At 36.6% G+C, this 24,338-nt stretch overlaps 1 protein-coding gene across 1 annotated transcript in view; it reads right to left on the bottom strand.

Annotated features, from left to right (window-relative positions):
- Positions 1–24,338, bottom strand: part of CFAP47 (cilia and flagella associated protein 47) — a 353,360-nt gene that overhangs the window by 259,935 nt on the left and 69,087 nt on the right. The window contains exons 29-33 of the mRNA XM_075714741.1: positions 24,096–24,327; positions 23,072–23,281; positions 18,577–18,670; positions 17,853–17,993; positions 10,182–10,377 (exon numbers count right to left, since the gene is read on the bottom strand). Coding sequence (XP_075570856.1) covers positions 10,182–10,377; positions 17,853–17,993; positions 18,577–18,670; positions 23,072–23,281; positions 24,096–24,327 — 873 coding nt within the window. The remainder of the gene's footprint in view (positions 1–10,181; positions 10,378–17,852; positions 17,994–18,576; positions 18,671–23,071; positions 23,282–24,095; positions 24,328–24,338) is intronic.

Raw genomic sequence — 24,338 nt, 5'->3', positions numbered from 1 at the left:
AATCAGATTTGTCAAACCCAAAGTTTATGTGGGAATGTTTTCAGATTTAGGTGTTTTCCCTCTCTTCTCCCACAAAGAGAAAGAGGAGAGCCAACTACTTTCACTGTCACTCTTTGGGCTGGATTAGTTCTTCCCTTAATGAATCAACAGCACACAAGGCTACAAGGTTTTTGCAGTGCTTTTTTGCCAAAATGTTTCTTAGTTTTCACTAAAACAAAAATAAATGTTTTTACATCTGTACAATTAGATTTGAAGCCTCAAGATTTTTTGCAGGATATGAAAACTATTTTCCAAATGGAGATAATAAAGGGAATATCTATAACAATTCTACATGAAAATGACATAAAACCTATTTGTTGGCAGAACACAAGCAACAGTCACCAGAAACTCCTCTAGGTAAAATTTTGTCTGTTTGACAGCATATACTGTGGACAAAGGAGAAATACTAGACATTTTAACTTCAGTAAGATTTTGGTCACATTCTCTCTCATAAGGAAGCAAGGAAAAGTACACAGAGTACACAGAAAGACTGAGAGAACTGAATTGTTTTGCCAAGAGGGGGGAGAGGGAGTAACTGAAGCAGAACATAACAATTTGCGAGTATGTATAAAGTTATTAGAAAAGCAAAGAAGATTCACTGCACACTACATTTTAGAAGAGAAAGGATGGACTTAAACTTTAGCAAGGGAAATCTGGGGTAGGTTAGACAATAGGAAAGTCTTTCAAATGGAAATGAGTGGGAAATGCTGGCAGACATTGCCTGAAGTGGACCATGGAATCTCCTTTTTCAGAGATTTTTAGAACAGTCTAGGCAAATACCTGTCCAGTACACTACAGGTATACTCAGTTTAGTCTTTGCACACAAGAATGAAACAAATTATTTCTGTTCTCTTTCTCCCTTTCCTACTTTCTGTGCTTTACTGTGGGGTTTTTTCCAGTTTTGCTTTTATTAACTGATCCATCAGTATGCATTACCTCACTGACTTAGTAGAACTGGTTTACACCTGCTTTGTGCTGCAAAACACCAGAAATGTACAATTTACTTTCTACTATCCCCTTTTATTCCAGCTCCTCCCATGTTTTAAAGTCACCCTTTATGCCTCCCATACACACTATTCTATCCCTCATCAACTGTAGAAAAAGATCCATTTTAAGAGAAATATTTCAAAGATAAATATTCACAAAAATATTTTTCTTTTCTTCTTTTTTTGGTAACAAAGTATCTCTTTGAAGATAGATGGTAGTGTTTGTATTCAAAGAAACACCCCAGAAAAATGGCTAATTTGATCAAGAATTTCCAGCAATCTCTGAAGCCATTGTTCCCAATGATTATGAAGTTAAACATTTCCCTGTTTCAAAGTAGCTAACACATCCCACTGCCAACAGTGAAAATGAAAACTTTTTGGCATCAGTGCCACAAGAAGAAAAAAACAATACAAAATTGTTGGCAAGCCAAAATCATTATCTTCTTTCTGGTAGAAGAACACTGTTTAACCCTCCCCAAAACACACTACACTTCAACAACTCTTCCACCACACACATCACACTACTTTCATTCTGGAAAAATGACCATGAAAAATTACTGTTAATCTTAAAAGAAAAATTCCAATAGAAAAGGAAAAAAGTTGTAACAGAGAAGTATGATGTATTGGTATTCTCTGGATAAGATGGTCATCCAGAAAGAACAAAATGGTCTTATACCAAGCATTAAAACACTTAAAGGATCAGACTTGGTTTAATCGACTAAGTTCAAGAGTTATTTTATATAAAAAAAGTAAGAATACCAATAAATCTTTAAAGCAAGTACTTTATTACTTGTGAAGCTGTTCTGCTGTTTTCACAAGCAGTAAAAAAGTTAAATTCTTGCTACCAGTTGCAAAATCAACTGATATACATCTAAGGAGGCACAACAGATGTCTTCACAAATGATAAATCTTCTGTTATATAGCCATAAGCAACTTTTTCAGATTCTGAGTTACTGAAAAACAGAGGAAAAAATATATAGGGTTAGGCTAATATTGTATAAGACTTTCCAAATAAACCTAATACATTCACATAAAAATCTTGAAACCAATGACCTTTAATGATCAAAGGTATGAAATGGCACTTTACAAGAAATTAATAAATTAGACTATGGAACTACAAAGGAAAAGTAACAATTTAATAGTGGTATGACAGCAGTCTATATAAGTAGGCGTGACATTGAGAATGGGAACCAGACATTATTGTTAAATAGCTCAGTGGAATACACAAATCTGTCAGTAAAGGAAGTACCAAATTACAGTATTAAGCAGCAAGCTCAAAACAAAATATTTTACATACAATATAGATTTTAAACCTACTTACTGCTTCAGAATGTTGTGATGCTAGAAGTTTGCACAAGTTCAAAATACAATTAAACAAATCCACAGAATAAAAATCTAGTACAACCTTAGAGAAGTACCACAACCATCTCAAGTAGTCTTGAATTTCAAATCAGGAAGTCTCAGAGTATGCATAAAGTATTGCTGTACATTTGCATTCTTACTCATCTCTAAGCATCTTCCACTGGAGGTAGAATACTGAGCTAGATAGATCTTTAAACTATGACAGTATGTCCTTTTCAATGTAAATTACTGCAGTAATAATGGTTTATAATATATAACAACTTCCTATTCTGGGATCTGAAAATCTCTGGAGGTGGAACTAATCTATAGCTATAATAATGCCTATAGTCCTGTTTCAATAGCTTATATCTGGCACTGAATAATACAAACATTTACAGAAGAAATATGTAGCAATAACCTTTCCTGTAAGTGCTGTCATTAGAACCAGGACAAGGTTTAAAATGATGGTACTGAAGTATACAATACAGAGCATAAGAAAGGTGAGAGTAAATATGCCTTTGAATATTTTTTTAAAAGGCCATTAAGTTTTTCCTAAAATGTATTTAGGATTAAGCAAATTATAAAGTATCTACCTTCAGTACATACAGCATGTGAGGCTACATTTATCTTAACATGGAAAACAAGAAGCCTTTTATTAGAGACTCGTAGGCAAATTACCGTTCCTACTTCAGGAAGGTTGCTACTACCCTTGCTCATTGAAACCGGTAATTATTCTTCTAAGAACTCCTGAAATATCAGTGACAGATCGATTTAATACCACTGACAATTCATAATAATTCTAAGCAGAAAAGTTCAAGAAGCACCACATGGGACAATGACAGAAAAACGGATGTACTGGGGATATGTCTCATTTATTCCCATCTGTTGCAGAAGGATTTTAGCCTGAGGCATGAACATTTCTGCTCCTAATAAAAATTTCCAATTGTCTCACTATCTACACAGTTCTGGTTTATTTTTGCTGATTTTTATCCCAAATATCATCTTAAATTGACAAATTCCTTAGGTTTTTATGCATCACATAAGAATAGTGTTACCTTATATCAGTCTCCATTTTGTTGCTTTTCAACAGAAAGTTTCCATTTGTGAAGAGAAGTTTTAAAATCACTGAATGGTCTAAAAGCCTCTAGATTAAAATGTCACCTTCGAAACTATTTTTTTTTTTTATCATGGCATTTCACGTATAGATCGCTTTGATTTAAAATTCAGTAAATCACAGCAATTCATTACAGTATACCTGGCTTCTATACTGGCTTCAGAATGAATACTATAATCCCTGCATCATCTTATTTAGTCAAAAAAAAAAAAAAAAGTTAAATACTGGTCTAAATTAAATTCACTGTTTGATACTTACAATTAATTAACAGAACCTTTTTCCATCTCCATAGTCTGAAACATGTTTTCTCCTCACAAAATATCTGAAGGTGTATTACTAAATCCACAGCTATACCATACTCAATCTACATATTTGGTACACACTGCAGAAGTAGCATTAATTCCACAAATAAACAGAAAGCTTATTTATGCCAAATAATATACAAAGGGTGCAAAGTGCCTTGTTTAGCTGAAAGCAGAATAGCCATCCAGGCATCTCAAAGTGTATTGCAAGTAAGGAAACAAAATTTCTTCCTAAATATTTACCCAATTATTCCTGTTTAGGTCATTTATGTTTCTGAGGATCAACATACATGTATATACACATACACATTTTTATATATAAGCATACATGTCTACACACACATATATAGGAATGCATATATGTATACACACAAATATATACACAAATATATGCAGCCTTAAGAGTTAGGGCTTTTTTTCTTGAAAGATCTTTTTAACAGTTTTCCAAATATGAACACTTTGAATCTTTTCAATATAGGGCTCCAAGGACTTTCCTTCTTCATTCTTTTATTTCCCTGAAGCTGCATAATGCCAGCCAGTATAAACTGTACAGAATAAATATTTTTATACTACTCCAAAGTCTGAAAAGGTAAATTAAACATGGAGTTTTGCTTATTTCTCAACTGCATTTGAGCTTAAAACTCAGGAAAATAATTCTTTTTCTCTTTTCTGTCAAATAAAATCCTGATATGATCCTGTGGGTTTTTCAGCTATAGGGAACTAGATATGATGAATTCTTAAATGTGGAGTATTCCGGTTGACTAAGAAAGGTGAGCAGAACAGAAAAGCCTACTTATTGGACTCACATTTACATTTTATGTTTCATTCTTATGTTCTGATGTGCAAATAATGAAATATAACACAGACAAATGGTTAAAATCTTTGCTAATTTATATTTCAGGAAGTAATTTGCAGGACTTATCACTCAAGAACAATGTTCTCTCATAATATTTTGTTGGAAGGCAGGCATGATACTCATGATGGCAGTTCATTAGATAGTCACTTCCCCTTCTTTAATTCAGCTTCTTATCAAGTGTGCAAAAAGCAAGACTCTTTCTTTGGGAAAAGCATGTTTTGTAGTGATTTTAACTGAAAGAAATCTTATATGAATTTACATAAGATTCTTCCCTTCTACCCTTCAAAGAGAACAAATATCCTTCAGCTCTTGTTTCTCAATTGTCTTTAAGAACTATCGAATTGAGAAGCAAGTATTAAGGGACTCCATAAATACTCTTCCTAAAAACTGGGGAGAGGAGGAGAGAGAGGGGAGAGAGGGGAGAGAGGGGAGAGAGGGGAGAGAGGGGAGAGAGGGGAGAGAGGGGAGAGAGGGGAGAGATGAAAGGGGAGAAAAATTCATGAAACCAAGGAAAAGAAAAGAGTGTGCTTTTTAATTGCTATACTAGAAACAACCTTAAGTAAAAGTTCTAGAGAATCAGTTTTAAAACAAACAAGAGTTCTACTTAATTCTCATACAGTTTTGTGAAGACATGTCATCTCACACTAAAATCTCTCCTTCAAATTTTTTACTGCAGATGCCATGTTAAACTGATACGAAAATTCAAAAAATAAAAATAAAAAACAGTAAAAAACCCACCTCACCTACAGTGAAGTGAATAAAATGCATCAAACCCAAAATTTTCCTACTTGAGAGTAAGAATCTTGAGAGATGTTACTATGCCCAACATTGTCATACAAACCTACAGTGGCACTAGATTAGCACTTCTATTTCCTCTTAAGCAGAATTTCCATTCTAAGCAGATTTTATAAAAAAAAAAATGATATTAAATGCAGAATTACCTACTCTTTTCAAGATCTTCCTGGGATATGTTCAAGAAAATCCCTTATTTCCCAAAAGATAATTTATCTTTTTCACCATGGCAACAATCATAATTAATAAGGAAGAGACATACAGATTCTTATGTGGCAATTTAACTCACTAATTTGCAAAATTTTCTTCTGTTTAGGAAGTACAGGTTTTGAATTATGGCATTCCAATACTCTAGCAACTTTTTAAGGGTTTTTCCTGACACTTATTTTTTCATACTATTAGTAGTTAGTCTTTCAGAGAGAAATGTTGAAAAGAAATACAAAGATAAGGAATGGTAGAAGGTAAACAAAATTTATTACAGTCAAATAATTCATGCTTCCTCTCCTATCATTACTATTGCCCATATAATATTGAAAGTGAGCACTGAAGCTTATATTTCATGTATAATTAAGGTCTCAGCAGAATAGGCAAAGTTGCATTTTGCAGTTTTACAGCATTTGGCCTCAAGTTTCAACATTGCTTTCCATTTTATGGTCAATAAGACATATTATAAGCCTGCCCTCCCAAAACATATACCAAGCTGCTTTTAAAACATATTTAATTTTTAGTAGCAGTAAGGGCAGAAGATGTGGAGATAGTAAACTCCTTACTAATGTTCTCTCTAAGCTACTGAGATCTTAATTCTTGCAGGAGAAGAGTTCTGATGAATGACATAGTTATCTTCAACAAGGAAGTAATAAAGTTGTATATTTAAAACCTTTCTGCACTGCAGTAGCTTAGGCTTGGCTCACTGTCACACTTCACTTTAAGTAGCTCAGGTTTCAAAGGAAAGACTGAGAAATGTGTCCTGGATAGATCTTCATTTATTTAGTAGGGATGGATCACCCAACAAACTATTTTGAGCTGAAAGCAGCTCCATGGTCCAGACATACTGCTAGTCAGGGCTAATTTTTTATTCAAAGCAGAGTGTTCGGATGATAATATGCGGGCGCATAAATGTTAAGCAAAAGGTGGTAATTGGTCTCTGATCTGGACTGTAGCAAGAATAAAAGAACTAATCCTCTTAAAATTAGTGATATGAAGCAAGCAATGACAACAAAAACTCATACAAAATTGAGGCTATTTGGGACTTTAAGTGGGGTTTGTATGAACATTTACTATACTTTGACTGATGTTTTTCCTTATTACTCTTTTAACTGTTCCACTGAAAAAGCCCATTTAAAAGCTTAATTTAAGGCTAACATGATTAAAATGTCACAATATCTAAGTATAAATTTGATGATTAACCTTAACATCATAAAATTTAAGGGACCAACTATATATTAAATCTGCTGAGATATATAAGTTCTTTTCCAGTGTACAATCTTAAAAAACAAATTCAGTCTAATGACCCCTGAGGTACATTACTGATGACTGGCCTCCAGCTGGACTTTGTGCCACTGACCATAACCCTTTGAGCCTGGTAGTTCAGTCTAATTTCAGTCCACCTCACTGTCCTCTTATCTAGCCTGTACTTCATCACTTTGTTTATGAGGATGTTATGGGAGGCTGTTGAAAGCCTTGCCAAAGTTGAGATAAACAACATCCACTGCTCTCCACCTGTCCACTGAGCTAGTCTTGTCATTGTGGAAGGCAATCACGTTGGTCAAGCATTATTTCCCCTTTGTAAATTCATGCTGACTACTCCCAAACAATTTTGTGTCCTTCATATGTTTGGAAATGGTTTCCAAGACTATTTACTCCATCACCATCCCAAGAAGCAAGATGAGGCTGACTGGCCTGTAGCTCCCCAGATCCTCCTTCTTCCAGATAGGAATGACATTTGCTTTCTTCCAAACCTCTTCCAAACTTCCCCCCTATTGTCCTGACCTTTCCAAGATTACTGAGTGTGACCTCACAATGACATTGGCCAGCTCCCTCAGCACTTGCTGATGAATCCCATCGGGTCCCATTGACTTGCATTTGTCCAATTTTTTTAAGTGCTCCCTAATCTGATCCTCCTCCACCAAGACTAAGTCTTCCTTGCTTCAGATTTTCCCACTCATCTCAAGGGCCTGGGATTGCTCAGTGCCAGGCTTACCCGTAAAGACCAAGGCAAAGGCATTGAATACCTCAGTCTTTTCTGTGTCCTTTGTCATCAGATCCTCTGCCCCTTTTAGCAGAAAGAACAGCACAGTAGCAGACACCAATTCATTTTGAGGCAGTAAAAGTAAAAAAAGTAAAAGGAAAGTGAAGGCTAAAACAGAGGATTCAAAGAGATATTGAGGCAGGTCATCTGTGGAAGAGAACGGTACAAGATCACACAGTTAAGAACTTTATAATGCAGAGGTATAAGAGTAAGACCATGAATTTCATAATTTGTCAAAAAATTCTTTCTTTTTAATTACTGTAACTTTAGTAATTCTCATTTATGTAGTTTTGTGACAGAAATGGAAATAGAAGCAAAGGAAAAGGGCATGCTCATGTGCATACACCAAGCTATTTCTGTTGCCCTCTAGCAAACAGAAGATAGAACTCATGAACCAAAAAAGCTATATACAAGTCAATATAGCAAGGCAGTATCTGTAACTTCCCACACAGAGAAAGCATATGTAACCTCTGCCTTCTCATTCCAATCTTGCACTTCTCTGAAAGCAGAAAAGTATAATTAAGTGAAATTGTAGGAGAGAACTGTAATGCAGATAAATGTTCCCTGGTGATAACCACAAAATTCATCTTTACATGTGACCCAGAGCCAAATCTGCAACCAGGTCTGCACAAATGAATACATTAACCTACTGAGTTATCTGTCCTATTAGCATGATTTAATAGAAGTTATTATTATTTTCTGAGAAACCCAATATTGTAATTAAAATGTTCCTTTTGGGGGCCAACTTTGAGGAGCCTTTAGAACTAAATAACTGTAAAAAACCTACTTTACAGTTGCTGATAACTACATGTCAATTCATTAAAAAAACAAACTCAGTTTAATATTCTAATTTATTACATACTCTTAGGCAACTAAAACACCACTTTCAATAACTGGTTCCTTAAGATGCATCATCAGCAGGTATTCCACTTGGACCGAGACATTTGGGGGGTTTTGCCCAGTAGTGTCCACTAGATCTGCACTTTATGGTTCAGATTCACTCTACTCATCTTTAGACATTATAACTCAAGTGAAAGTTTAATGTTAAATAAGATGCATTTTGACGTTCATATTCTTCCTACTGAGATCCCACAGGCCGGAACAAGGTTAGCCATGCCTCAACATCTAGGTATTACTAAAATCTACAATAAAGATAACAGACAGTGGGGTTGAGGAATATATACATGCAGCATATATGGTGAGCCACAACACTGCCCAGGTAGCTAGCCATTCTCTCTGCAAGTTGTCGTCTATACACACAGGACTCTGATAACACCCAGCAGAACAGAGTGCTTGCAACTATAAGACAGCTCCACTAAAGCAGGCATAGACACATATAATAAGAAAATAATACATTGCAAATACACCTACTTACTGTAGGGCATGTTATTTTAGCTAGGGAAGCTCCCTGAGTTAATCATAAGATCAGACCCAAACTATGAGTTGACAGCTAGAAATCTATTTCTATTGGATACTGCGGGTATAGACTGACTTTTCAATCTTAACAGCAGAATTATTCAACACATTTGAGAATATCTAGTATAATTCGCTTTTATACAGATAAAATGAGAAAAGCAATGGGATATTCAAAGCATACACAAGGTAGAGAATATGCCCAAATAAGACTTAGGGAAGATGATATGTACATAGATTATCCATAATCAGACAGGTCAGAAATCACTCAAGGCAAAAATAACAATCTTTTAGATAATCTTTTCCATATGTGGCTTATAAGCCATTCTTCTGGAGTTCTTCCCTGATCATCATCAGACTGCCCTTTCTTGGTGTTAACTACCCATCCAAAATTAATGCTGAAAGACACAATGAAGTTTGGGTCAAGAAGCTAAAAGGAGAAATCATATAAGGAAATAGAAGTAATAATTACTACTGGTTGAACAGTTGATCAGGTTTGAATACCAGAACTGCCTACGTCAGTCTTAAATGGAATAGGTCATTTTGTCTAACCTTACTCAAGCGATCATGAGGCGTCAAACTGACTTTGCAAATAGGGCAAGATTTATAATCTGGAACCTTGGTCTCCATTACCTTTCTAAATAGCGTTAGAGTAAAGGCTTTACAACAATTATTCTAAAAATTCTGAGAAGCTAGCGCTCAAAGACACCACTATAAGCACAAATACTAACAACTGCATGTGAATATAGACAGGAAAATTATGAGAAAGTGATTACTGTTAGCACTTCCTTCATGAGATCATTAATAGAAAGAAGGAAGTGAGAAGGTTCACCACACTTCACCTTATGCCTAGTTAGAAACTGTAAGAACACACAGAACACAGAAGACATTTCATAAACAGTGCTAGTCAAAAGATGCTGATCTTGGAACACAGAAACACAAGGAAAGGAAATACGTATGGATAGGCAATAACTTCTTCCCCAGAAAATACTTTCAGTGGCAAGTTGTCACGATATCTCTAAGAATAACAATTTTAAAAGTCTGCAAAAGGAGTATGAGAAGGAAGGGTATAGCGAAAGAATTATTTCACCTTTTTGACAATCTTTCCACACAATTTTTCGATTCTTCTCATAATGTGTATTCAACCAGGTGAGTATGGTTCGTTCACATGGAGAATATATATTACTGGATAAAGGTTCTGATTTTATTCTTGGCATGTTCTGCACTCTTTCCAAGCTGAACAGATCGGTGATATTACATGAAGAAACACGTGGAAGAACAAACACCTGAAATTAGAAAAAGTGGTTTTAAGTACGAACTGTAAAAAGAACAATTTCAAGTTCAGTGATACAAAAACCACTTCAAACCTCAAAAGGTTTTCCAATTTAGAAAAGGTTTAAGAGATTACACATTAGTATAAATGTATAACACACAAGAGAACAGATTTGCTGAGGTTTTAGGGAATTCCTTTGCTTCCTTAAACAAAATGCAAACTGCAGCTTCTAAATGGTCTTGGAAGTCTGGAGAGGTCCCAGCCAACTGGAAACTGGCAAATATTGTCCCAATTTTCAAGAACGGTAAGAAGGAAGACCCTGGTAATAACAGGCCTGTCAGTCTCACTTCAGTGCCTGGTAAATTTATGGAGAAGATTATTCTGGGAGTTATTGAAAAAAACTCAAGAGACAATACAGTCATTGGTCATAGCCAGCATGGGTTCATGAGAGGAAAGTCCTGCTTAACCAACTCAATTTCCTTTTATGACAAGGTCACCCATCCAGTTGACCAAGGGAAGCCAATAGATGTGGTGGTTTTGGATTTTAGCAAAGCTTTTGATACTCTTTCTCACAGTATTCTTCTGGACAAAATGTCCAGCTAGACAAGTCTATAATAAATGGGTGAACAACTGGCTGACATTTGCTCAAAAGCGTTATAGTAAATGGTGTTACACAAGGCTGGTGGCTAGTCACCAGTGGGGTTCCCCAGGGCTCAATTTTAGGGCCAGTGCCCTTTAAAGTTTGTACAGATGATCTGGACACCGGAATCAAATGTATATTAAGTAAGTTTGCCAATGATACTAAACTAGGAGGAGCTGTGGACCCCCTCAAGGGTAAAGAGGCCTTACAGAGAGATCTACTGTATAGACTAGAGAGCTGGGCAATCATCAGCCATATGAAATTTAACAAAAGCAAGTGCCAGATTCTGCACCTGGGACAGGGTGATCCTGGTTATACATACAAATTCAGGGACAAGAGGCTGGAGAGCAGCCCTGCAGAAAGAGATCTGGGGGTTTGGGTTGATGACAAGTTGAACATGAGTCAACAGTGTGCCCTGGCAGCCAAAAGGGCCAACCATGTCCTGGGGTGCATCAAGCACAGCATAGATAGCTGGTCAAGGGAGGTGATTGTCCCCCTCTACACTACACTGGTGTGGTCCCACGTCGAGCACCATGTGCAGTTTTGGGCACCTCAACAGAAGGACATCAAACTATTAGAGTGTGTCTAGAGGACGGTGACCAAGATGATGAAAGGTCAGACTTACAAGGAGCGGCTGAGGTCACTTATTTGGCTTGGAGAAGAGAAGGCTAAGAGGTGACCTCATCACAGTCTACAACTTCCTCAAGGGGGGGCAGTAGAGGGGGAGGTGCTGATCTCCTCTCTCTGGCGACCAGCATGAGGACACAAGGAAATGGAATGAAGCTGTGTCAGGGGAAGTTCAGATTAGACAGCAGGAAAAGGCTCTTCACTGAGAGGGTGGTCGGTCACTGGAACAAGCTCCCCAGGGAAGTGGTCATGGCACCAAGCCTGTCAGAGTTCAAGGAACATCTGGATGACACTCTTAGTCATATGGTCCAGTTTTAGGTAGTCCTGTGAGGAGCTGGAAGTTGGACTCAATGATCCTTATGGGTCCCTTCAAACTTGAGATATTCTATGATTCTAAATATTTTTTGTTTCCAATTTTTTTCCAGGTTTTGATGAACTGGATAAAATCACTGGACCCATCTGGATTCCAACAATTACTGTGTATATTCTAGCTAAAGCACTAATTACTGAACTACTATACTGATCTATAATGCATTCTATAGATAGTCTTGAAATGGTGTCTTTCATGACCCAGTTGGTTATTTAGGCCAAATTACAGACTGTTTCTCCTGAAAAAATAAACATTATAATGTCTACAATAAAATTCTTGTTACTCAGAGGTCCTTGATTAAGTCTTGCATGAATATACATTTAAAAAAAATATATAAACATATGTATAGAAAATATATAAGAAATATAAAGACGTTAAAAGTAAAAATTCTACACAATACATTCAATTTTCTTTTTCCCAACTGAAATGACAGCATAGAAAAAGGTATTTGAAGGAGGAACACAGAACTTAATTTTCAGGATGACGATGAAGTCAACAGCTTTGGTTCCATCCTCCCTCATCAAAGAGCTCCCAGGCCTGACCACCTTGACCAATGACTAAGACTACCAAGGACCATGGCCATAAATGCTAACTACATGGCATCAGCTCCACAGTGTCATATATTCGCAGATAACTTAGGATGAGTTTGTTAAGGACTAATTGTTTGGAGGAGGAAAAAAAGAAGGGGGAAAAAAAAAAAACTAACAACTAATCATTGACAATGTCTATTGACAATGAATGCCAATCCAGTAAAATGTTATTTTGAAGTTTGATTTGGGCCCAGTTTCTCAGTCTCTTAAACACTGTGAGTGATGTCTAATTCGCTGATATATATATATACACAAAGAAAAGGCTATTTCATTTCATCAAATCAGAATGAAAACAGCTTGCACCCCTTTTATAATTGTTTCTCTTCGTATTAGTTTCCAATACCAGATTTCAACAGGTACATTAGAGAAAGCATCAGTTTCTTGAGGCAAGGTGTTAAAATTTTTTAATCCCTCCATTTGATGCAGATGGAGAGGAACACTCTTACATATAATATGATGCAGCTACAGCCATGTGGCTTCACAGTTTCCACATTTACATCTGGATTTCTTCTTTTTTTTTCCCAGATGACATGAAGGGCTGTCATCCATTGCTTTTAAGTTTTTCTGAAGAAAACCTTTTGTAATATACTAATATACAAAACCTAGTTAACTGTTAATGTACGAGACCCAAATTATAGCATCCATATTTAATTACAATAAAAAACCCCTTTAAATCCCTTTGAAATTCCTTTTCAAACCCTAAAGCATTCAGTTCAGCACCATCTAGTTCGATGCAGAGATGGCTGAGCTAACAAATATTTGTATTTCTCTCCAGTGCAATTTATTGATTTGCATAGAACTATCTTAAAGAAAAAGAAATCTCAGATCTCTGTATCAGCATCCTCAGATACAAATCTGAAGAAAACAACAGCAAAAAAAGCAAGCAAATATATACTATTACATGCTTTCTCAAAAGGCAGTCTTTGCAGGTTAATTTACTGCAATGTTTCTTCATTAGTATAACCTGGTGTTCTATCAAAAGGATCAAAACAGGAAAGAGTAATGGCAACTACGCTTAGAAGAAAATATGAAACATTATTTACTCATAAAACATTCTTTTATTATCTCTTAACAAGTCCAATCCATCCTAATCCAAGATGCCCACATGTCTACATTCCTAATGAGACCCTGTTGAGAGACCAGGACATTAGCATACAGTGGCTTTTTGGAGCACACTGTATTTATAAAAAAAATCAGCTACAAGGTTAGGAAATGTTATTACTTACAACTATAAAAGGCATCCTTATTACTACATGCTCATTAAATTTAAACATAAATTGTCTTTATTGAAAATGTGGCCTGACCCAAGGGCTAAATTACCACTTCTGCTGTCAGTGTCCATGTGTTTCCACTAGCCTAGACTTTCAACATTTGTAGAATACCATCAGTATTTTAACTCTTGCTCAAAAAGAGAACTACCAGTATATCTTTATGATTAATGAATTTCACCTTTTATTCTCCACAGGTTCTACCCTTTCGTCAAAATAAACTTCATTTCCTACTTTTCTGAGCTGGGTTTATTTTCTCCTCTGGAACTTCTGCAGCAACAGAAGTTTTCATAACAAGTAAGTGGGCCATAATGCATCAGGTATGGGCATGAAAGTAATATGGGATAACATTGGAGTTGAAAAAGAATAATATTAACCATTTCTAACAACAGCATTTTATTTCTAAAATAAAATTGGATAACAAAACATCTCTGGTGAACAGATGAATTCTTTTAACATTTTCTGAAATTTGCAGCATGCTATATGAATAAGAAAGGGTTCTGTTTCATCTTATCTTGAAATCAGGCTATCATAATCACAAAAAGGCTTGTCTACTTTCATTTTAATGAAACTGCTTTTAAGATAAACATTCTCTGAACTTCAGAATATTTCAACACTAGCACAAATAAATATTTTTTATATAAACCAATCTTGCTGTCTTGACAGTTCATATACTGTTTTTCTTTATTGTTCTGATGCTTTCTTTACATATTTAATGAAATAAATAAATAAACCTTGTTCCACAGCAGTCACAGTCACCCTTGTCAAAAATGGGTTTAAACAAAAGGGTATGGAAGAGAGAACAGGACTTTGAACGTTAAGTGACTAGTTCCAATGTAAAGTCATGTTAAAGAGTTCTGCTTATGCTTTATTATATTGAATTGAATACCATGTTGGCCAAACTGCATAAGGCTACAACAAAAAAGTAAAGCAGACAGACACATATAATTCCTAAGACATTAGCAGGCAAGACAGAGAAGATGAATGCGATGTAATAAGGCTGTAAAAATGAACAATTATAGGACAGAAAGAAATGGAACTAGAATGATGAAGAGCACATCTTCACAATAGGTTTAAGCTGATTTAAACCTGAACTTTTTCATATCCACCAGCGACCATGTGTTCTGTCCCATTCTTGTGTCTACACCAACGGTCAGAGAGATGAAAGATCTATTTGGAAGCACTACCCTACTCCACTACTTCTAGCGTAAGAAAAGGAGTAGAAGAATGTACCCAGGAAAACCTGGTTTTCCCCACCATCTAAGACATTCTTTCTGCAGTAGACTACACCTACATTAGCGTAAATTCATAATGATGCTTTGCTCTCAGATATTGGAAAGGCTAGAAAGTTTATTGCACAATACAAAAAATAAATTTAATGAAACACTACAGAAATTATCAAAAATTCAATTTTTATTTTCATTTGAAGAGGTCTTTAAACTGTTACTGTAAGAAATACTAGAAGTTTTCTTAAGTGGCAAATTGCATTTGAATTTGATCAAAATTGAAGTTAACCTCTTTTACCTAGACATCAATAATACCTTGTCAAAACAAAAGGCATAACTTTTAATAGCTGACACTTTTGATAGTACACATGTGAATGTTTAAAGTATATTTCCCAATATACCTGTGGTGGGTTGACTTTGGCTGGATGCCAGGTGCCCAGCAAGCTGCTCTATCACTCCCCCCTCCTCAACTGGACAGCAGGACAAAATTACAATAAAAAGTTCATTGGCTGAGATAAGAACAGGGAGATCACTCAGTAATTACCATTAAGGGCAAAACAGAGTCGACTTGGGGATACTAATTTAATTTGCTACCAATCTAAACTGGAGTAGAATAATGAGAAATAAGAACAGTCTTAAAACACCACCTCCCCACCCCTCCTTTCCTCCTGGGCTCAACTTCATTCCCAATTTCTCTACCTCCTCCTCCCCAAAGCAGCACAGGGGACAGGGAATGGGGGTTGTTGTCAGTTCATCACATGTTGGCTCTGCTGATCTTTCCTCCTCATGCTCTTCCCCTGCTCCAGCATGGGGTCCCTCCCATGGGAGATAGTCCTCCATGAACTTCTCCAATGTGGGTCCTTCCCATGGGCTACAGTTCATGAACTGCTCCAGCGTGGGTCCCTTCCACAGGGTGCAGTCTTTCAGGAGCAGACTGCTCCAACGTGGGTCCCCCACGGGGTCACAAGTCCTGCCAGCAAACCTGCTCCAGTGTGGGCTCTTGTCTCTTCATGGGATCGCAGGTCCTGCCAGGAGCCTGCTCCAGCACGGGCTTCCCACAGGGTCACAGCCTCTTTTGGGTGCGTCCACCTGCTCCAGCATGGGGTCCTCCATGGGCTGCAGGGTGGATATCTGCTCCACCATGGGCCTCCATGGGCTGTATGGGGACAACCTGCATCACTATGGTCTTCACCATAGGCTGCAGGGGAATCTCTGCTCTGGTACCTGGAGCAGCTCTTCCCCCTCCTTCTTCATTGACCTTGGTGTCTGCAGGGCTGTTTCTCTCACATATTCTCATTCCTCTCTTCCTGCTACTGTTGCACAGCAGTTTTATGGCTTCTTAAATATGTTATCACAGAGGCACTACCAGCATTGCTGACGGCTTGGCCTTGGCCAGCAGCAGGTCTGTCTTGGAGCCAGCTGGCACAGGCTCTGTCATATATGGGGGCAGCTTCTGGCATCTTCTCACAGAAGGCACCCCTGTAGCCTCTTGTTACCAAAACCTTGCCACGTAAACCCAATCCAATACCTGACTGAATCAAGCCATTTCAAGTTACCTATGTTTTAGAGTCTCATCTCATCAAGAAAAAAAAATACCAAAACCAAAACAAAACACCACACATGCATGCTATTAATATGGGAGGAGGTTTTGCTCTGTGCTAGCCTGTCATGTAGCTATGAATAATTCAACAAATTGAAAAAATAGCAAAATGACTTGCTTTCTGGTCACTATGATTGCATTTTTCCACATTCAGGTTCCCATGTGTCCTTAGGGTCATCTGTCTCAGTGCATGCATACAAAGGTTTCTTATGTTTAAATGGGATTTCCTGTATTTCAGTTTGTGCCTACTGCCTCTCACCATATCACTGGGCACTACCAAGAAGATTCTGGCACTGTCTTCTTCACACCTTCCCATCAGGTATTTACACACATTGATAAGATCCCCCTTGAACATTCTCTTCTACTGGCTGAACAGTCTCAGTCAGCTCTCTCTATCTCTCCCTGTATGACAGATGCTCCAATCTCTTAAATCATCTTTGGGACCCTTTCCTACAGTCACACTCCAGTATGTCCATGTCTTTCTTGTACTGGGAAGACCAGATAATACTTATATTTTTAATTTATTTTCCATCCCTTTGAATAGAAATAAGTAAATATTTATTTTTAGGTATGCAAATATTACTGATCGTTGGTGGGTGCATCAGATTTACTTTGGAAAACAGGATTTAGACATCCAAAATGTTTATCTAACACCAGTAAAAGTAAAATTTACTAAAATTTGAGGAGTCCATACTGACCAAGTTCATTATATCTTAAAAGGAATAGGTATTATAAAAATGCTTACCCATTTAAAAATTCCATTGTAATATAAGATAATAAATACCATGGTTGGGTATATGTCTAGTCAACTAAGCATTTCCAGTGAAAAGTGTTTCTAATCAGGGTAACAAAAAAGCATAGAAGAGTTTTCTTTATTTATAAGAAAAGATTTCTATAACATTTAATCCTACAACATGCAGACTGTTCTAACATAGCATTTCTGAATTGAAACATATTAACACACTACTAAAGTTTCAGCACTAAGAAAAAGAAACTGTTTTGACTCGTTTTTTTTCTTGTTAGAGAGAAATAAACTACTTAAATGTATTTAGTTTTAAAGGTCTGTTTGGAAAAAAAAAAAAACTGAATATACAACAGATCTTGTTCAAACAAAGTTGTTGCTATCAGTTCTTCAAAATTTAAGTAGTAAATGTATCTACAATTTACCTTGTATACCTGCAGTAGCACATCTGTCCAAGCTCGTTTGCTTATTGTCTCAAATATGCTGTCCTGCAGAATGAATAGATGCTCGTCGCTAAATATGTCTGAGTTTTTCACATCTCCTTTTTTCAACTCAGCTGTGTGACCCTTCAGATAAAGGAATGGGATTTATTTTCAATATCATTTCAGCAGTTTGCATAGCAAATTCACAAGAGGACAATAATGAATTAATGGCATAAATGACTGATAACATCTACTATAGCGCAATAGTGATCAGCATTAGAACCATTTACAGTTTGCCACTATCTCAGGAATAAGAAGCAAAATACAGAATTGACAGGAGTTGAAAGCAGCAATCAGGACAGAGAGGCAAAACACAGGATATTTTTTAAAAAATGGTAAAATCAGTAGAAAGCAGTAAAATTAGTTCTACTTTAAGAAAACATATCTGTTGGAAATTAATTGGAGGTATCAGTGGTACCGGAAGGAATGGAAGAGAAAAAACAGGGCAGGAGGGTTTAAATGTTGGTGTCAGTTTCAATTTCTGTTCCATCTCATGCAAGTGCTTAAATTTATGCAATCCAAAACAGTCACCACAGTAGGAATACTCATGGTCCACAGAGGAGTTCCATTAGTCTTCAAAGGACTGACACTAAGCATGTGGTCTTTGTTAAAAAAAAGAAGAAAAAATGAAACAAACAACCAAACACAGAAAAAAACCCAAACCTACCTTCTGTACAGTTTGCACTTTAATCCATTTCTTATAATCATCAGGTTCAAGCAGAAATTCTGGCATAACATGAGGAAGATATGCTCCTTGGCTTCTGAAATCATAAAGCAGGAAAAGTTAATAGGTAAGCAAGATAATTCTTTTTAAGAGCAGTCCAAGTTTTTCAACTTGCTCAACCTATGGGTAAGCTCATCCGAGTTCTATCCGAGTACACTTTGGACTAACAATCCAGTTCTATTAATTGCTTTAGATAGCTTCTATTTGTGAAGTCCATGTTCAGTTCCTATGCCTGCAACTAAATGCTAAAAGCATGTACAACTCTGGACAGACTGGCTTCTTTATGAGGATTGTTCCTCCATAAAGGATTTATTATAGCACAAAGCATCAAGACACATAACTGTTTCCATGTGAAACCCAAAGGACCAGTGTTACATAACATTAGTAGAATTAAAACTTGATGATACTTTTATCTGTCTGCAGGTCTGATATTGGAAGTCTTACGGGTGTAAGCAAAGGTATTTAAAAACTCTGTTAATTGTTAAACTGACCTGCCATCTGCTCTCAAGTGACTAATAAATGCAATAGGAAAAGTAATTGCAGTAACAAAATACAACTTCATTAGACTGAATACCAAAAAAAGCTAACTTCCAAGTGAAGAAAGACTATTCTGCATCTCAAATGACACAGTTTAAACAAATGTTGCTGGAAAGAGGGGAAAATAATGAAGAACTCTTGTTTGGTTTTTTCAGGGGAGCAGAAAAGCTTCCTGACTTTTAGGTGAGAAGTATTATCCTAGCATATCTAGATTTACATTGTTCTCTGTGTTTTTAACATGGCTAATGTGAACAATAATCAGATAAGCTTTTCTTGTTATTTAACCAGTCTCTCCTTCAAATGAAGTGATCGTATTTTTCCCGTACCATACAGTCCAAATGCAATTTACTTTGAACGTTAACAGTCATACATCACAGTTTGAAATTAGGATCATGACAACTTAGTTCTCTTCCCACAGAATTATATTTTGCTGGTAACAACGCATTTTTTGTCTCCATATTTTACATAGCAACATTATCTTCTCAGATTACTGAAATTTCATGTTTCATACAATTACCTAGCATGTTTTTAAACACATAAACATTTTAATCAAGGACCTTAAACAGTGTCAAGTTAGTAGTCTGGTTCTAAAACTCACCAGGCCTGAAATTCCCATTTTCCATTAAGTCATAGACTCTGTCTCATGAAATCTATTTAAAACTTCAGATCTTCCCAAATGATAAAAGAAGGAAGCTATACAACATTCATCTTTTCAGGTGTCATATCTTTCTTTCAATATTTATACTTGGTAGATCTATGGGAATAGGTGTAATCTACAATTTCCATCCTCAGAAAAGCTATATAAAAACCTTATATGTCAGCATAGTAAAGATGGGTTCTGTATAACTGAATGTTCTCATAATTAGCTGCATTTTGTTATTGAGGAACAGTGTCTTAAAAAAATCCCTCCTCATTAAGGTCAATATTTAATATGATGCCAGTTCCCCAAGATCTTCACACTGTTAAGATGTTTTTCCTCAAGAAACACAGCTTGCAACAAATTAGTTAGTTGTGTTGTAAAATGCCAAAACTTTTCCTTTACTGCTGTGGTAATGTACCAAGGAAACCTTCTGAGGGAACGAAAATAAAACTGATACTTGGAATGTGGCTTGAAACAGCGAACAACATCCATGTGCTTTAGCAAGTGGAAGATTTGAAAGATGAATTATGCTTTATTTGAACTATGCTGACCAGAAAGTAGTGGTTGGGGGAAGAAAGCAGAGAACTGTATGTTTCTATTCTCAGAGTGCTCTCCTGGGCTTCTTCAGGAGAGAATTTCCACTTTCCACAAATCACAATGAACATGCAGGGATAGCAGATCACAGATGAACTACTCGTATCTAGGCTGGCTCTGGATGTCTTACCATCATTACATACAGTCGTGCCAGCAGTGCAGATATCAGACATTTTTGGACTATAATCTATAAACACTCTTAAATAACAACCTGTGAAAAAACACAAATATTCTAGGTGATCCTAAAGTGCAGAAGTAGGAAAAAAAATCCATAAATCAGGAACAGTGAAGAAATCTGATAGGATTCACACAAACTAGAAGAGGGAGAAAACTAACAGGATGCAGTAATGCTAAGCGCATGTGTTGTGGTTTAACCCCAGTTGGCAACTAAGCACCACACAGCCGCTTGCTCACCCTCCCCCCAACCCCTGTGGGATGGGGGAGAGAATCGGGAGGAAAAAAAAAAAAAAGTAAAACCCATGGGTTGAGATAAAGGCAGTTTAATAGGACAGCAAAGGAAGAGAAAATAACAATAATAAAAGAATATACAAAACAAGTGAGGCACAATGCAATTGCTCACCACTTGCTGACAGATACCCAGCCAGTCCCTGAGCAGCGATCACTGCCCCCTGGCCAACTCCCCCAAGTTTATATACTGAGCATGACGTCACATGGTATGGAATAGCCCATAGTAACAGGGTTCAAAAGGGGAAGCATGTCTTGAAGTTGTTCTTGACTGCTTTCCTAGGAGTTGTGCAGAGTATTAACACTAGACCTAAGGCATGGCAACAGAAAGGATTTTCCTTGGGTTGGAACCAAAATAAGTTTTTTGACCCTCTGACCTCAGAAAAATATCAATATACTCATTAGATAAATACAAAAATCTCTTGAATCTACTTAGAAAACCATTCAGCATCATATCATACTGTGTTGTTTTGGGCCCCTCACTACAAGAAAATCATTGAGGTGCTGGAATTGTGTCCAAAGAAGGGCAACAAAGCTGTTGAAGGGTCTTACGAAGAGCAGCTGAGGGAACTGAGGTTGTTCAGTCTGGAGAAGAGGAGGCTGAGGGGAGACCTTATCGCTCTTTACAACTACCTGACAGGAGGTTGTAGCAAGGTGGATGTCGGTCTCTTCTCCCAAGTAACAAGCAACAGGACAAGAGGAAATGGCCTCAAGTTGCACCAGGGGAGGTTTAGATTGGATATTAGCAAAAATTTCTTCACTAAAAAGGTTGTCAAGCATTGGAACAGGCTGCCCAGGGAAGTGGTTGAGTCCCCGTCCCTGGAGGTATTTAAAAGACATGTAGATGTGGCACTTAGGGACATGGTTTAGTGGTGGACTTGGCAGTGCTAGGTTAACGAATGGATTCCGTGATCTTAAAGGTCTTTTCCAACCTAAACGATTCCATGATTCTATACTGCCACATACTCAATGTCTTCCTCTCTAGAAGGATGCAACACTCCTTCAGAAGAAGGATCAGCAGGGTGGTATTGGTGAGAGTTTTCAATTGATATGATGGCAGGACATTCTTCAGCAGTCCACTGCTTAATGACTCTAGCCTTTAAGATATGATGGGAAAATATGATGGGATGTATCCATTGATTCCTTTATTTAGTATCTGAATGGATGGTGAAGTTGTGAAAACAACAGAAATTTGTAAGCATTTTTTTCATTACTGAAGAAAGGCAAAGATCTTGTTCTGCCACTGCTGCAATGGCTCCTGCAAGTCATCTGCCACTATATTATCTACAATGCACAGAAGAATGCTATTCTGCCTCTTTTTTGTAAAAATGACATGGATGGAAGTTGCAAATAAAATTCCAGTGTGCATTGGTTTCATTATGAGTTCAGATACAGCTATATCACTGTCCATTATTCTCAGATGAAAAGCTTGTATTTCGAACAGTGTGTAAATGACAGTTTTTAAATGGCTTTACAGCCTCTTGAACACTAGGTGAGGATGCTAAAAAGAAGCATAGATGCTGTGTTTCAGGGCTTCTGATGATCTCTAAGGATCTCATGACATTAGACTTTCTCTGAAGTTCATTTTCTTCTCTGTTTCACAGCAGTGACAGCCAAGAAGGATGAAGAAGAATTTATTAACCTTTTTTGATTTGCACCATCTTTGACAGTTGTTCTGTATTATGTGACAAGAGAAGATTATCAATGAAGGTAGCTAATAGCTAAATCTGTTCAGCAGCAGGAGTAGTGCTTCCATTTCTTGGCATATTTTTAATATGAAAGACGAATAGATGACAAAGTAAGTCTACAAAATTTTTGCTAAAGCCAGTAATTACAGGACGAAGAGCATCAGTGGAATAGTAAGATCATTAATGACAAACCTGATCTGACTATCTACTGAGTCTGTCTAAGGAATGAGGTTGAGAGTCATCATCTTTTGTAATTTAGAGAGCAGAGTTCCCATGGAATTCCTGTGTTGGATATAACCCTACCAAAGGACACCTCAATTAGCAAAAACTGCAGAGGATAACCTTGGTAAAAATTAATTAAAGTTTATAATACATGAATCTTAGATCACAGAAGACAGAATATAAAGGAAACCCTAAACCTACTGTATATTGTTCAGTTGGAATTGTTCGAACTACGCTAATAAATTTGAAAGAAAAGATGCATGCATGTGTATTTTATCATACATGTACTTACTTAAGAAAAGCAAGCAGAGTAGAATGCTGCCAGTGGAGCTGTAACATTCGTTCAACTGGGTCAAGGGGCAATGACTGGCTCGATGTAATGCCTGGTAACAACTGTCCACTCAGATGGAATAACATGTCATAAACAGTCTTAGTATCTTTGCCAAGGTTTTGTTTAAAAAACTTTTCTTGTGAAGAGGTCATCTGGACTTTACACACATCACTAAGAGAGAAAAAGCTTCTGATATTATTCTTTTAAATGCACAAAATGAGCTAACATTTTGTATATCAAAATGATAAATTTAATAAACATGAAGTAAAAACAGCAGCAAGAAGGTTGAAAAGTATAGCACTTTTTCCTTTTTACAGAACTTTCATAATAATGTAAGAATTTTGAACTGCATAGAATATTTAATAAGTATGTGTGAAATATTTCATAAATAACTTTTTGTTTGTCATTGCTTTCTGCCAAACATAACTTTGATTTCTATCATGTTTATAAATGCCTATGTGTTTGTGTCCCAGGAGATTGGCTGCTTCATTATTCAGTAGCAAGCTAGATAAGATCAACTAAGAGATGCCAGTAAGACTGATATATTTCCAGTTTGCAAGACTGTTGATTATGAAATTTGCTTTCCCATCTGTTTCTTGATCTTCAGAGTATGCAGGGGGGGAAAAAGACATATTGTTAAGACACTTATTTATGCCACCAAAGAAGGGACAATTGCTAGAACTGTGTTCCTCCTGGGAGGAAAATCAATTTCAGTTAAGAGGGTGACATGTAGTTTGAACTGCGTATTTAACATACACCGCATCATGATATATCAGAGCATCATACTTGGAAATATATTTTAGAAAACGAAAAATAACACTTGAATGATATTTTCCTATAAACAGCACATAGATGCTACAATTTTAATATACAACTGTGCATTCAAGTGTGTTTATATTCTTCAGATCATATCCAAAATGCTTTAGTGTATATGTTAACATTTTATAAGGCAGACATAAGTTAGCTTTAAGCAGATATGAATTACCGTCTTAGTGAATATGGTATTGAAAGAGGATTTTGTCCCTTAGACCAACCAAAGAGAGTGAACCAATTCTTAACAGCAGTTAGGGTTTTCTGAAAGAAGATGTACTCCTCTTTATCTTCACCAGGAAAAAATGATAATTCAAATTTATTTTCTCTCCCATCACTTTGACTGTCAGCTTTACTCTCTTCACTCATCTCTTCATCACTCTCACTTTCAAAAGTAGTATCCGACTCTGAATGATAC

The sequence above is a fragment of the Pelecanus crispus genome, chromosome 1 (genome assembly GCF_030463565.1).
Source record: "Pelecanus crispus isolate bPelCri1 chromosome 1, bPelCri1.pri, whole genome shotgun sequence".
Classification (NCBI taxonomy): domain Eukaryota; kingdom Metazoa; phylum Chordata; class Aves; order Pelecaniformes; family Pelecanidae; genus Pelecanus; species Pelecanus crispus.
This window is presented reverse-complemented; position numbering and strand designations above follow the sequence as displayed.